The sequence below is a fragment of the Stegodyphus dumicola genome, chromosome 6 (assembly GCF_044657685.1).
Source record: "Stegodyphus dumicola isolate Sdum_Otavi_A_Nest chromosome 6, ASM4465768v1".
Taxonomy (NCBI): Eukaryota; Metazoa; Arthropoda; class Arachnida; order Araneae; family Eresidae; genus Stegodyphus; species Stegodyphus dumicola.
Window position 1 is genome coordinate 100,728,738 of NC_140773.1, and position 15,630 is coordinate 100,744,367.

At 32.4% G+C, this 15,630-nt stretch overlaps 1 protein-coding gene across 2 annotated transcripts in view; it reads left to right on the forward strand.

Moving 5' to 3' along the window:
* Positions 1–15,630, forward strand: part of rod (kinetochore component rough deal) — a 328,458-nt gene that overhangs the window by 254,693 nt on the left and 58,135 nt on the right. For both annotated transcript variants that reach the window (XR_015041682.1, XM_085818707.1), the window contains exons 38-40: positions 749–919; positions 3,212–3,511; positions 12,447–12,545. Coding sequence is in view for 1 of the 2 variants with exons in the window: in XM_085818707.1 (XP_085674833.1) it covers positions 749–919; positions 3,212–3,511; positions 12,447–12,545 (570 nt within the window). In the remaining variant the exon portion in view is untranslated. The remainder of the gene's footprint in view (positions 1–748; positions 920–3,211; positions 3,512–12,446; positions 12,546–15,630) is intronic.

The window sequence follows — 15,630 nt, forward strand, 5'->3', positions numbered from 1 at the left end:
ATTTTATTATTATTTAAATAGTAATAATTTACATTAAAATAAAGATTATATAAAAAATGTTAGACAAAAACTAACTTAAAATTACTATCTCCTAGAAGTGTTTGGGATTTAAATCTAATATTCCACTGATGGTATATCATCGATGTGTGTGCATGTATTTTAATATAAATAATATATAATTTTAATATAATAAATAAATATGTATTGAAAAGCTGTCCCCATTTAAGTCTGTTTTAATTTAAGTTTGTGAATGCCATGATAAATTTGCTGTACATTTTTCAAGAAGCATATTTAGTGTAGAAAAATTAGCTGAAGCTAAAAATTGTAATATTATGGGGAAAAGAAATTTGTTTGCAATTCTTTCCTTTGTTTTTGAAAGATTCCATTAGGTTTTAATATTTCTTTATTTTTCATTTTATTTCTTAATTTTCTGCATGACTATTTTACTGAGAACTGAAGAATTTTCTGGTAAATATGCAGATAATTTATTTATTGTTCTCTGAAATTTAGTTTGGTATATCATACAGCTGCGGATTGTTTTATTAATGAAGGCAGGGACATTTAATTTACCTTGTTTTTATTTTAAATGTATATTGAAGCCTAGATTTCCTGCTAGGTTCCTGCTTCCCTTTGACATATTCAAATAACCTAACTTATAGATTTCCTGCTAATTTTGAATTCGGGCAGAAAAGTGTTTTTAAGATAAAAATGTCAAAATTGACTAATTTATTTAAAATTTGCATTTTAGGAATTACTAAAATGGAGTTCTACAAATTTACAAAGGATAATGCTGGTAGGAAGAATTGGCATGAAGTTGGGACTTTTTCTTCAAAAGACTGAAATTCTTTCAGAATTTGATAGTATTTATAGGCGAGCATCTCTTTTAACCAAACAAAATATAACATGTGCAAATGTGGATGTAAGTTAATAGTATTTTCCTATTACTTAAATATGCATTACTGTTCTTTCTTCATTTAAAATGCATTAAAATGGCAAAACAATCTATTAACTATGTACTGATTCATGTATAGTTATATTGTTCTTAGTTATATTTTATTAATATCGGGGTTTTAATGAAAGTTTCCTGCCACCACAAATATTGTCTGTGCAAACAGTTCACGCTGCCATGTTTAATCATATTATGTCAAATGATTTTTGGCATTTGAAAGAAGAAGACTTGCTTTAGAATACTATATTGTGAAATTTGTAAAGTAATATCATTGTCATTAAGTACAAGGTGTCTGAAATGGGATTAGAACCATCATTTTCTTCCAATTCTGTTGTAAAATTTCAACTAGAGAATGTCACCAAATCATATTTACAGCTTTAGGTATTAATATTGTATCATATGATGCTTTGAAGGTTTGGTACTGAAAGTTCAAAAACAAGGACCTCAAGATGCAGAGCGCTCTGGCCAGCCTACTGATGTTGGTAAGGCCCACTTGCGAGAACTTGTGGAAGAAGATCAGTATGCAACCACTCGAGAGCTTCGTAAGGAGTTAGACGTTAGTACCAAGTCCATTAGTCGCTTTATGAATTGCATAAACTTGATGTACACTGTGCAAAAAAAAAGGGAACCAGTTCTATATCTCCCATTCTACTGGGCTGATTGATGAAATTGAACTTGCGTTTTTCATGTCTTGACAGCATGACATAAGATATGTATTAGATTTATATATAGCATTGTTTTAATATATGTATTTTGATACAAAATCAGACTTTTTATGAAATGACATGCTAATTTTCTTCCATGTTTCGATTCTACAACTCAAATTACGACAAACTGCCGAATTTTGTAAAAATCACACGAGAAGTTTTTAAACAATTAGCTCTCAAAATTTTAGTTCCTCAGTGTTAATTGAATTTGGTACGTATTTATTAATATCTCTCTTTTTTTTTATTAAACTTACTTGATTCCTTTTTCCAGAATTTGAAATTTGGCATATTTAATGTAAGTGATAATAACAAAAATGTTTATTTTACTTTTTTAAATTATTTGAAAAAATGAACGACGGACCCTTTTTTTTATGCATCAATAAAAAGGAAAGTAAGTAGGTTACTATAGAAGAGGAATTCCACCAAGTGAATTATTCTTGGTGCAAACTAAAAAAATGCACCAATATAAATTTTTTAATTTCTCACCAAAAATTACAAAATTTAATATCTAGGCATAATTTGAATCGTAGAATCCAAATATAGGAAAAAATTATATGTTATTTCAGAAAAAGTCCGTTTTTGTGTAAGAATACATATCCTAGAATAATGCTATATATAAATTTAATATATATCCTAAGTCACACTTTCAAGACATGAAAAACGCAATTTGAATTTTGTCAATCGGCCCAGTAGAATGGGAGGATACAGAACTGTCCTCCCCCTTTCCTTTTCTTTCTTTCTTTTTTTTTTTTTCCTCCCACAGTGTACAAGTTCAATCTCTGGGGGTCACGTGAGCTGAGTCAGGCAGATAAAAAAAGATGTTATCAGGCCAGGACTAATCTGCTTAAATGAATGTGAGTATCATCACTTGTGATGAAAAGTGGATTTACTTCAGCAACACAGGCCGAAAGGAGGGTTAGTCTATGCCCGGTGAGCCCGTTAACAGCATCACAAAGTGTAATTTGACTAACAAAAAGATCATGCTTTGTATTTGGTAGGATTGCTGTGGTATATCCACAAAGAGTAACTTAAAAATTGTAAAACCCTCAACAGTAAGGTGTACAGCGAGATGCTAATCTATGCTGATGCTGCTATCAAGGAGAAATGTTAAACTCAGTTCCGGCACAATAAGGTAATGTTCCATCAAGATAATGCGATACTACATGTGTCTGCCCTTCATTGGCTGGGCTCTGTATTGACTCAAATGAGATCTTTTGCCACACCCACCATATAGCCCTACATCGCTAATTTGGACATCTTCATTTTTTCACACCTGCATCTTGCTGATGCTATCTTCCATTCTGCACAGGACATCTGAAATGAAGTTGATTGACTACCCAGTTTCTGGGTTGAAGGCTTTGGAAAATGACCAAAGCGTTGGCATAAAATCATAGAGTTGCTCAGCGATTACTACTCACACTAAAGGTACTTCTTTCATGTTTCCTAACTTAATTAAGAACATTTTTTGGTAGAAAATTTTCGTTACAACCAGATATTTTTATTAGAATTTTTATACATTTTATCTCTATAATGAACTTTTTATTTTCGTTTTCAGGTTATAGTTAGTCCATCTTCACTTGAAAAAAAATTTGATGTTGTAAACAAGTTACTTGCATCTTCAAATTGTGACCTTTCTACTGTGCATGAATACTGTTATGCATTTGAATTGCCATCTAACCATGTTTTAATTGCATACTTTAATAAGATTTTAACTGATTTGGAGAAGTGTTACTTGTCAGATTCTGAGAATCTTGAAGAAGATGTAAAATGTGGTCTTAAACATGCTGAATTTATTATCAAAGACATAAAAGATGAAGAGTTAATTCTAAAAAATCTTAATGTGCTTCTTGAAAAGGTAAGTTTCTATAATGAAAGTTTTTTATAAGAATAAGCTTTGGAAATTAGGTGTAAACTGTGAAGATACGATTCTTTTGATTCGATGTATTGAAGATTGTTTGAATATGTCTGACAAATTATGAACTACCAGATGAATTGTGCCCTACATACATATATTAGACAAAATTTTAAAGGTAATTAATCATAATTCTAAGTCATCTTTTTGCTAATAGAAGATGTGCAAAGTCCTTTCAGCTATTAAAATGACAGCAAAAAAACTTGGTTTTCAATCACACAGCATCCATGCATTTGCATTACTTTGCGAATTTTTCTTTTATAATGATGACAAATGCATTTAGGAATCATAATTTTTGAAGGAGCAAGACAATAACTTTCACTGCTGAAAGATAATCATTGGTAAGGGTTCACCACATATTCTTTGAGACTTAATTGTAATGGAATTGTGTGTCTGAAACAGATCATGAAAAAGTGGTGATACTAGAGCTGGTGGTTTCTTCTTCAAACACAAACAGCTGCAGACTTTTGAAAGAAATCCATATTCATAATAAACATAATGAAGCAAAACAGATGCTGAGTTAGATACATCAACATTTAAAAAATTTTAATTTAAAAATGTTTAGGAGTTAAATATACATATTGTTGTGTGCGTACGGGTTCGTTATGAAATAAATGCACAAGTCCAATGAAAAATGAAGAAAGTTTATTATTATCACAACAAATATGATTAAATGTCCTCAAATAATCGTGCAGTATCACAATATATCACAGTAGTTATCTTCTAACTACTCAAACGTTCAATAGAACTTAATTCAAAACAGCTAAAGAAAGCTAATCCGTGAATTTTCTACAGTCAACAAAAGCAGTTTTCTAAACAACAACAAACTAAGTAACTACCACAAACTGAGAGGTTTTCCTCCTTTTATAAGATTTTAAAAATCGCGTGCGAGAACTTTCTAGTACTTTCTCGAAATCAAAAAGAGATATTTATTAAATGTTACATGCACGCGTTCTTGTATTTTCAATTTTCCGGCTTAGCTTTCGTTTAATATTTGTCACGCGCTGCACTGCGAGGAAAATAAAACCATTTAATTTACAATTCAACTAACATGAGCTTTTTTAAATACCAAATTCATAACAATATAATGTTTTTTAAAGAATCCAAATTTTCATCAGAATACACACATATACCTATAAACATACGCACTTATACATACTGGTATGCAATGTGCAAAACTTGTATGCAATGTGCAACTGGTATGCAATGTGCAACAAATTCATTTTTTAGCATACAGCCATAAATTTGTTAAAAAGGACTTATTGTGATCAGTACAATGACTCAACCAACTCAGTAGAAAGGTGGTGCATTTGCATGTATCAGCACCATGACATCAAAGGGTATGTCAGAGCATATGAAATTGAGGAGTTAGTGTGCATGATGCAAAGCAGTTTTTATGAAAATAAAAGTGAGATTTTATATCCTGTGTGGCTACAAAAAAGCATTAGGATGCCTTTAGAGGTGGTAGAATGTTTGGCAAATTTGAAGAGGGGAATAGTTTGACATCTGTTACCCAAGAGAGTTTGGAATTGAGTTGTTTCACAAGCTTGGAAAGTTTTCCAGATGACAGGTACAGCTGTAAGAAAGGTTGGGCAAGGAAAACAACAGTGACCGATGACTGATATATCATTTTGCAGGCAAAAAGAGATCAAAACCAGTCAGTAGGCAACGTTGCTCACAGTTGTGCATGGCAACAAGATATATTATTATAAATCAGGATATATTATTAACTGTAAACAGTTGTCCTGGTTTACTGTGGCCAGATGACTCCATGTTTGTCCACCATCTTGAATGCTGCATACCACTGACAGCAGTATATCAATGGCACTGTTTACAGTGGTAACGAGAAAGAACACAAAGGCTTGATACCTCTTCAGTGGAGTTACATCCTGTTTATCTATGAGAGTTGTTTTAGTCTGACAAACAATTCTTGATGCCATTTGACATGGAAAAAAGTTGGGACAGCCCTTTCATCTCACTAACATGAAGGAAAGAGACTGTTGCAGTGGCTCTCACAAGCTTGTATAGGGTAGCATTATGATGAATGGATAGACAGAACTCATCTTTTTCCACAGAGGTTCACTTGCCAGAGATTATTAACTGTGATGAAGCTATCCTTTCTCATGTGTGTCTTTTTCATGTGCATTAGGGTTTCATTGGTCCTGACTGTTTTTATGGATGACAGTGCATGGCCACACAGCACTCATGCTGTTTCTGGAAAGTGAAGATACTCGCAGAATGGTCTGGCATGCATGCTCTCCTGATTTAAATCCCATTGAATATGTGTGGGATACATTAAAAAGATGACTGGCAGCATGATCTTTCCAGACACTGAAACACCAGACAACTGAAACAGATGCTACTTGAAGAAGAAGAAGTCTTACCCTAAGAACTATTAGATAATATAGTCCTGAGTATTGACAGATGGTACACAGGGTTCGTACGGTCCTTAAGAGTCCTTAAAAGTCCTTAAGTTTTTTTAAATCGATTTTTGGTCCTTAAAAGTCCTTCATTTTGGCCAAAATCGGCAGAAGGTCCTTAATTTTAATCATCTGAAATTTCTGTCTGTTTTTACGACTGCCATTTTGGGTGTGAATTAGCATTTTGCAGGAATATTTTTGGCGATTCACTGACAAATATGGCTATTTTGTGAATGGGCTCATGAGTATAATTTGTTCCTATTTGTAATATAAATCATGGTGGGATGCTCGAGTTTCTGAGCAAGAAGTGAAACATAAGCATATCAAAATTATTTCATTTTTTGTATGAAGAGCTCCCAAACAACTTTCCGCTTTTAGGGATGTAAATTCTTTTATTAAACGATTCTAAACTTGGAGATTTTAGATCGGTTTCGATAGAAAATTTTTAATTCCGAGATCTGGGAATTTTTTCACGATTTCTTTAGAACATTCTAACATTGATAAATTTCATTAAAATAATGGTAATATATTGGAATTATATTTAAAAAATAACATTAAAATAAAGCATTTTTATTTTTCACTGTCATATTATGAAGCTCCATTTTAGCCACATATTATACAATTTTTTTGAATCTGAAAAATAAGCAAGGAATAATGCTATAAAGCACAGTTTATGAAACAGTTTTTAGCAAAAGCAAAATAGCTATATAATTAATTAAAAATGTCTTTTTAATTTTTTCATAGTAAGAATTTTTTATATTTCTCAGAATGATCAGAATTCTCAGAATATGCATCAGTTTTCTCTAAAAAATTAATTTCACACTTTTTTCCTCCGATTTTTTCTAAAAACATTTCTGGATTTTTGCTGTTACAGAATTGGTAATTTTTCTTTAGGATTTTAGACTCTGAAGCTTGGAACGTTTAGAAAGATTTCAAGGCAAATTTATAGACCCACGATTCTAAAAGATTCCAGAAAAATGTGATAAAATGAAAAATGTCTCCATGGTAGTAACAGACAGTTTCTTGCATTTTGGAGAACATCTGGAAGAATAATGAAAACATAATAGTTGAATGTTTAATTTCTGATTCTAGAATCGCTTTCTTAACATTTTGATCTTTCCTTTATTTTCTCTACTTTTCACTAGATACAAGCATAGAAAATATCAAAAGTACTTCTAATCTTATCATATGGACAGGCATTATAGAAAGGAATTTTTTTATTAATAAAGAAATTGAAAACTGACAATTCAAAGGATTCATCTAATATGTCTTAATGCATCATACACAGAGCTGGCGCTAGGCATTTTGCCACCTGATGCAGTCTCTGTGGATCCTAAATTCTGATGCCTGGTGCCTTTCTAAATTCTGCTTTCAATGCTTGCTCTAAATTCTAAAAGTTTTGCCATTTCTAGATTTTTTGGCCCAGTGTGTCCCTAAATTCTAAAAATTATGCCACACCAGCTCTATGACCAGACCTTATCATATGTATTTCATATTTCTTCTGAATGTTCATATTACTAAAGAAATAAAATTAGCAGCTTTTTCCATACATTCTAAATGCATTTAATCTTTTAGAATAACAGAAGTCTTTAATTAAATCTAAAAAATTTAAAGTGAAAAGGAAACGTGTTGAAAAAAGAAACTAAATATGTAAAGAGAAAGAAAATTATTCTTCAAAGATATGTACAGTTATTATTATGTAAATTACCCAGTTGTTTACAGTTTCAGCCTTTACTATAATTTCCCATTTCTATTTCCTCATCAGAATGCAAATCACTTAGACAGTTTTTAAACTGAGTTTTTTGGAGTGTAAGACGAGTGTTTCTGAACTCCACATGCTCCCTGCATTAGTTCTTGTCAGCTCTGATGATTTATAATTATTAGTCTTTCCATTACTGCTGCTGACATTTGAGTTTATTATGACAATAGAGTTACTGAACCAGATTAAACTGAAATTAAATTATATAGTTTTTGACCACTAGTCCATATTTTTAGTTTGAATTTCACTCTTCTTATTTAATTATATCCCCACAAACTGTATTTTATTTTGTTAGCATAAGAACATGTCTATATGTTCCAAGTTCTTTTTAAATAAGAAGCTTATTTAAACCTTTATTTAAATTTATTATCTGATTTATAGTTACTTTCATTCATAGTGATAATTTGTTTCACGTCTGTCGGGGGGTAGGGGGTCGGACTATTTAACTTTTACCAGATCAAGTAAACCCTCATAGGTAGTACATTGTGGAGAGGTTGGCAGTTAGGAGATAAAACATGCAGAAACTAATGAAAACATTGTTTTGCATATTGAGACAAATTTCTAATTGTTAGAAAACATGCATAAGGAGAAGGAAATTTTCTAATTGTTAGAAAACATGCATAAGGAGAAGGAAATTGATATAAGTTAGCCAAAATGTCTGGGCAGGCCTTCAAATTAAAAAGACGCATAATTATTTTGTTGGGTTTTATGTCTTGTAGCTTTTGATGTGTAATTATCCTAATATTGTTTAAAAATCAATGTCATAAATTGCATGCATTTTAAACTGTGAAATTATATGAGATTGTGATATTAATAGGGTTTTTTATCAAATATTATTAAAAAATAAATTTAATTTAATAGTGATCATGCAAATCCATAATGACTAAGGTTATCTAATACCTAATTTAATTATAACTAAATGCATTCCCTTAAAAATTTTCTCTCTATATTAAAGCAAGTTATTGCCTTTCGTTAACACGCTGAGCCCGGTGTCAGTCCCTGGGGACAGGCACTTAATTTTCATTTGGATGGCATCGGTCCGCGGGACCTTCAGTATTAAAGTTAAAAAATAAGTATAGTCTCACTGAAATGTGATCAAATGTAGTTTTAATGAAATTTATTGAAACATTCTAAACAAAAATACGGCTTAGCTTTATACATATTTCAATACGAAACAACTATTTTGGTAACATTTTTGTCTATCTTCCATCCAAATAGTTTTGAATTGTCATCATAACATTTCGAGCAATACTTTCAAACTTTATGTGCGTCTCCTTCCTTTTTGTATAATTTATGTCAGCAATATTGCACTGCTTGATCGCTCGCTGCTGGCTGAACGGAAAGGACAGCAAATTCGGCGCCAGGCTCAACGTGTTAACCTTTACCTTGGTCACAAGGTAAAACACAAAAATATAAAAATTCATGTGAAACTTATTCTTTGCATCTAGTGAGACTTAATGAAAAAAAAAAAAAAAAAAAAAAAACTTATCACCGCTAATGCTTTAGTGGCTTAACCTTAAAGTATATTAACTGAGTTACAACCCCTGGAACTCTACACGAAGCTACGACACTAACAGCATCAGGCAGAAGTCAGCTAACTTTCAAAACTTGCTTAACTGTGCCAGCAGGTTTCTCTATAGGCAAGCAGGAGTGGTGACAACGGCCAGTCTTTTGTTATGAATCATGCTGATTATGATTCTAATGCTCATTTTAACCTATGCTGCTTGACATAAAATCTACTTGCTATTTACTAAACCTTTAGACTGAGCAAGTATGTGACTAAATGAGACATTTAAAAAAAAAAAAAAAAAAAAAAAAAAAAAAAAAAAGCTGTTAATAAAATGTAACTAAAATGTCACTTATCTTCTTTCAAATATGTCCAGTTATTATAATTGTAAAATATTTAATTCTACTTGATAAATTTCATAAAATTAATTTTATTCTCAAACGTATTAATAATTATGTTAATTAATTTATGTTTAATAATAATGCATCCTACTCATGTTCAGGCATAGATATAATATTTTTAATTGAATTTAATCAGTTCCTATTTGCTCATAGGTCCTTAATTTTTTTCATTAATGGTCCTTAATAGTCCTTAAAAGTACTTAATTTCCGTATGCAGAAATGTGTACGAACCCTGGCTACAAAACAACCATTGCAGTTAGGGGAAGTTATATCCCTTACTAAGACTCTTTGTTTTGATGTACTTCCTTTTGGCCAACTAGTTTTCTGTACCAGCACCATTCTCTTAAGCATTTTTCTATTCATCCCATACTATATATGTCCTATTCTCCCCCTTTTTTTTTCCTATTATACTCTTCTCATCCTTTAAATACTGCACTGTGCCACTGTAAGTATAAATTTCATGTCTCCCAATTTTTCCCCCTACTATACTTTCCTCATCATTTAAATACTACATTGCACCTCTGTAGCATGAGTTTCATGTCTCTTAGTTGATTTTTTGTGGAATAAGGCCAAAATCAGAAAAACTGCTTAAGTTTTGCCCACTAGTATATATGTACAGGTATGGCAATACTGCACCTGATGTCTGACATTTCTAGACAATTGAATAATCTGTGCAACCGAGGGAGATGTCTGTTATACTTCAAGGGTGGAAGACATCTTCTGCTACTAATATCTCCTATGCTGTGGATGTGCACTAATGAAGTATAGTGAGATTTTCAGACTTTATCGGAAATACGTATTCTCAAAGTTATTGCTGTTTCAAATTATCGTTGAGGTGAATTGACGTTTTAATTGTTTTTTTAATTACTCTATGTTATTCTTGTTTTATGTTCATGCACTGTGAATATTATAATCAAATAATGATCTGACAATAGATGGCAGTAATGATTTTATTTTGAGTAAGATCTTTTTAATGTTGGCAATGAATGTGTTGATTTCTAAAGATGTAAGATGTTGGCCATTATTTAAACTTTATGTATATTTATAAATATTTGTATTTTGTCTCTGTTTTCGTCCATTAAAATGTCTTACTAAGCAACAAAGTATTAATGCATTGCATCAGTTAAATAGATATCAAACCACATATGCACTAGTGTTTGTGAGATACGCAACACTATGAAGGAATTGTCAGAAATGAATGATTTCAGATAGTGATATAAATAAAGGATCAAATTTACAAGACAAAAAAACCAAAGTAAATGCTGGAAATCAGTACTTTTGTTTGTCCATTAGGCTGAGCAGTGATAGCTTGTACACATTGTGGTATTGAATCATATAGGTTCTGAATGCAATTCTAGGGAGTGGCATTCCATATGACTTTGACTTAACGTTAAAATTCAGTCTTAGTGTGTGTGCCACAAGCTGTAAGAGTGAGTTGCCGACTGATGAACTCCTAGACATGCTCAATGGGTAACATATCTAGGGAATAAGGAGGCCGTGGAAGAAACGAAACCTGTTGTACCCTGAAGAAGGTTTATACAGTCTGAGAAACATGAGCACGGGCATTATCCTGCTGAAATACAGTGCCCGGAATGCACCGAAGAATGGGGAGGACCGCTGTCTCCACAACTTCTCTTATGTAGCAATCACTGTTGAGGTTGCTTGTATTCTGCACTAAATGGGTTGATAATTATACCCACTAGCTCCCTACACCATGATGTTAGGTGTTAATTTGGTATGATGCTGGATGGCACATTGTGGGAGCATGCATTCGCCTCTGTAATGTCTAATGCATACTCTTCAATCTCTCAACTCCAGATTATAGCAAAATTCATCAGAGAAAACAACTTGCTGCCACAGGGCATGCCACATACTGTGTTGCCATTACCACTGAAGTCAGAGGTGTCTGTGATTCAGCGATGGGAGAATCCTGCATAGAGTAACCCTTGTACACAGTTCATGCTGCAGCAGATGACGACGAACCATGGAGCTAGACAACACAACACCTGTAGCCGTGCTCCAATGTTGTGCTAACACTCAAGAGGATGCTTTACAATCTGTCACAACCATGCATATGAGGTGTCTATCGCCTGACGTCGCTGTGCTATTATGTGACCCATTGCCTATATTTTGTCTTGTTTGGTTCTCCTCTGTCTATTTCTTTCAAACACGCATCACTGTTGTGGCTTTATTCTGCATGCAGGCTGTGATTGCTTGATATGAAAGTTCACCTTCTCACATACATATGATGCAGCTTCGTTCAAACTCGTTTAGTTGTTGGTATGGCACCCTCTGCTATTAAAGAGGCATAGTGACCACTAATTAAACATTCACCACAGACAGATGTCGATAAACAGATTTGAATGGAATTTTACAGTACATTATATACATGGAAAATGGTGGTCAGTTCTCATTCCATGCATGCACAATTGCTTTATAATTCTATTCATTTGTATGTCTTATCTTAGTTTACATTTCCTGCAAGTTTGGTTCAATTTGCATAATTCCTTCATGGTGCTGCGATTTTCACAAACCTTACTGTATATATGATGATGATGAAACATTATGATCAGTATTAAAACTATTTATTTGAAATACCAAACTAAAAAAATTAACTCTATCCTAGAATAAAATCAAATTAATAGGAGAAAAATCAAGAGGAAATAGTCAATTAACCAATAAATGTGAAAATTATTCTTTTATGGAATTTATGTTACAAATACTGAAAATTTCATTTCTCAAATCTTATATGAAATGATGCATGAAGTGTCTTTATTTCATTTTTCTGCAGGTTGGTCCTTACAGTTATGAAATTTTTCTTTTTATTGAAGAACAACTTTTAAATGTGTCATCAAATATCCAAACTATTAGCTGTGCCTCTTATGAATTGGTAAGTAAATTCAGATTGCATTGATATATGTAAGTGTAACAAAGTAAAAGGACAGACTTTTTATCAAGGACCAAAGACTGAAACTAATTATAAAAAAATTAAAGGGGGGAGAGAGTAATTAGAGATGAAGGCAAGTCATGGTAGATAAATATAAAAGGTGTCCCCAAATTCATGCAAAATTAGAATTTTGCACCATTTGTGTGATAAAGTGTTGCCAATGAAAAAAAAAGGGGAGGGACAGCTGATAGTTCAGGGTTGTTAAAAAATGAAGCGTTACATATAAGAATAACGCATTTCATTGATAAACAATATTTAAAAAATTTTGAAGGTTTGGCAGCTACAGTTCACAATTTTCATACAAAATATGATCAGAATAGTGATTTATCTTCATCTCCTGTGAAGAGATTAATTAAAAAATTTAGGGAGAAGGGATCAATTAGTAATCTTAAACACTCTGGCTGTCCTTCAACAAGTTTTTCAACACAAAACATCAAATCAGTTCGTGAAAGAGTTGCCAAGTCCAGAAACATCAATTCGGCACTGTGGTCAAAAACATTTTATGAAGCTATTTACAGCATATTTTCACAAAAGATCATGCTTACAACTTCATGCTTACAAAGCTCTATTGGCTCAAGAACTAAAGCCTACTTGCCAGGCACAGTGAAAAGAGTTCATTGAATGGATTATGGTAAAAAAAAAAAAAAAAAAAAAAAAAAAAAAAGGAAATATTTAATTAACACTGGTTTTTCAAACAGAATCATCTTCAGTGATGAGGCTTATTTTCATCTTGATGGCTTGGTTAATTGACAAAATTGTCTTATTTGGTGGTCAGAAAATCCACCAACAATTGCTGAGGAACAAATGCATCTACAATGTTTATGTGTTTGGTGTGGATTTGGAGGAGGCATCATTGAACCATTCTTCTTTAAAAAATGTGGCTGGTCAGGCAATAACAGATAATGGTGCTCACTATTGTGACATGATAATCCAGTTTTCTGCGCCTAAATTACAAGCTATGAATATGGATGACACAGCATTTCAACAAGATGGAGCCATATGCCATACAGCCCGAGAAACAAATTAGTAATTTCTGTTACTGTATTAGTAAATTCCTGGTCATGTAGTTTCCTGTTTTGGTTATCATAATTGGCCACCCAGATCATTCCATTTAATGCTGCTGGATTTTTTTTTTTTTTTTTTTTTTTTTGAAGTTTGTGGTTAATGGCAGCGCGTGCACTGCCATCCATGCCTTCAAAGAGGAAATGGAGCACTGTATCAACAAAATTCAGACACATTTATGCAAAACATTCATGGGAATTTTAACAAACGAGTGTGTATGTGCTAGCAAAGCCATGGAGGCAATTTACCTGATATGCTATTTTTTCATACATAACCCTTTACTATATACCTTATGAACCAAAAAAAAATTTACAATTTTTAATTATAAACCTGTGTTTTGTATCATAATAACTTCTTGCAGGAATTTTAGGTCAACCTTTAGTTTTCTGATTACAAAAGATTTGAGAATATCCAGGTACTAAATTATTAGTATTAAAGTAAGAGCGATAGGGATATATTTGAAAAATTTCTCTCTCTCCATATACGTTTTATGTTCAAACTTCCTTCACAATCTGCTGACTCATAGCAGTTTTAACAAGTTTAAATAACTGATCATTTAAATAAATAAGGCTTTACAGTACTTTCTGTTTCACATTTCATATTAAACTTATAATTGCAAAATGTCATAACAGAATCTTTTGGTTAAAACTTCCTAAGGTATCCTTGTAAAAGGTAAAATATTCTAAGAGGAAATGGTTTCCCCCTTTACATTATTAAACTACTTTAGATGTGATATCTTCTGTTATGAAGAGGAACGGTATGAAAAGAATAATATAGAATTTTGGGGAAATCATCCCCCTCCCCCCCAAAAAAATGATGTCGGAGTTCAGTTCAAGTATATTTAGCACTGATACATTGAAAATGAAAACCAAAAAATATTGTAATTTTTAACATTTTATAGTATTTCAATTATTTTTACGTTAGATTTATAATATATATACATTCAAAAGTCTTTAATCCGGACTTGTCGGGACTTCGGCGATTCCAGATTATCGATTTTTCCGGATTATAGATCATCAGTTTAAATCTGGTAAGATGGCATGCAGAAATTATAAAATTAAAAATATGAAACCGTAATTTATGAAATAAAGAACAATTATGATCTAAAGGGTATCAAAATGTACGGGGGGGGGGGAAAGGTTAATATTTATTTGTTTATTTTCAATGCAAGTTGTTTAAGTTGTTTTGTTTTATGTGATAATACTTTCTCTTTAATTCTATAAACAGACATAATTTCTTGTTCAGTTACAAAGTTCCGCTGTTCAAGTCCTGTAATTGCTGTGTCGAGAATACCAACTAATTAATCAAGAACACCGAAATTTTTTCATTTTCAATAACCTCTGCGTCACTTTCTTCAGTATCGGCAGTGAATTATAATGACGAGGAATTTGATTTAAATCATATCAAAGACGGAGTACGTCGAGATGAAATACTACATTTAGTAAGGAATTATAGGCCAAATAAAATAAAAACATCTGCCCTGAAAATAAGGATAGTGCTGACAGATCAACTTCCAGTTCATTACGCAGCGCTGCGTTTCTGCAGAGCAGCGTGAAATTGATAAACAGATTTCGGAATGGTTAGAGAAACAATGGATATGCCTTTATCCATTTTTTGCAGCAATTCCACTTTTTGTTTGATGGACATCGAAACACACTTTCGCTTTGTAGATCCTTTGGCAGCTCCAGCATTGGAAATTCTCTGTGACATTATCAAAAGTTCAAGCTTACTTTTATAAAATTGCTCTAACAGCCTGTAAAAAATAATAAGCCGAATCCAATTCAAAGATTAAGGAACAACGCAATCTGCAATATTAACTGAAGTATAGATAATTAGATAATTTTAGCTTAGCTTATACCATGCATTATACATTAAACACGCATGCGTAAACGTATAATGCTGTTATCACATCTATAGACACGCGCACTTACCCGGGACAATTCCGAGAAACGAGATTTTAGTAGCA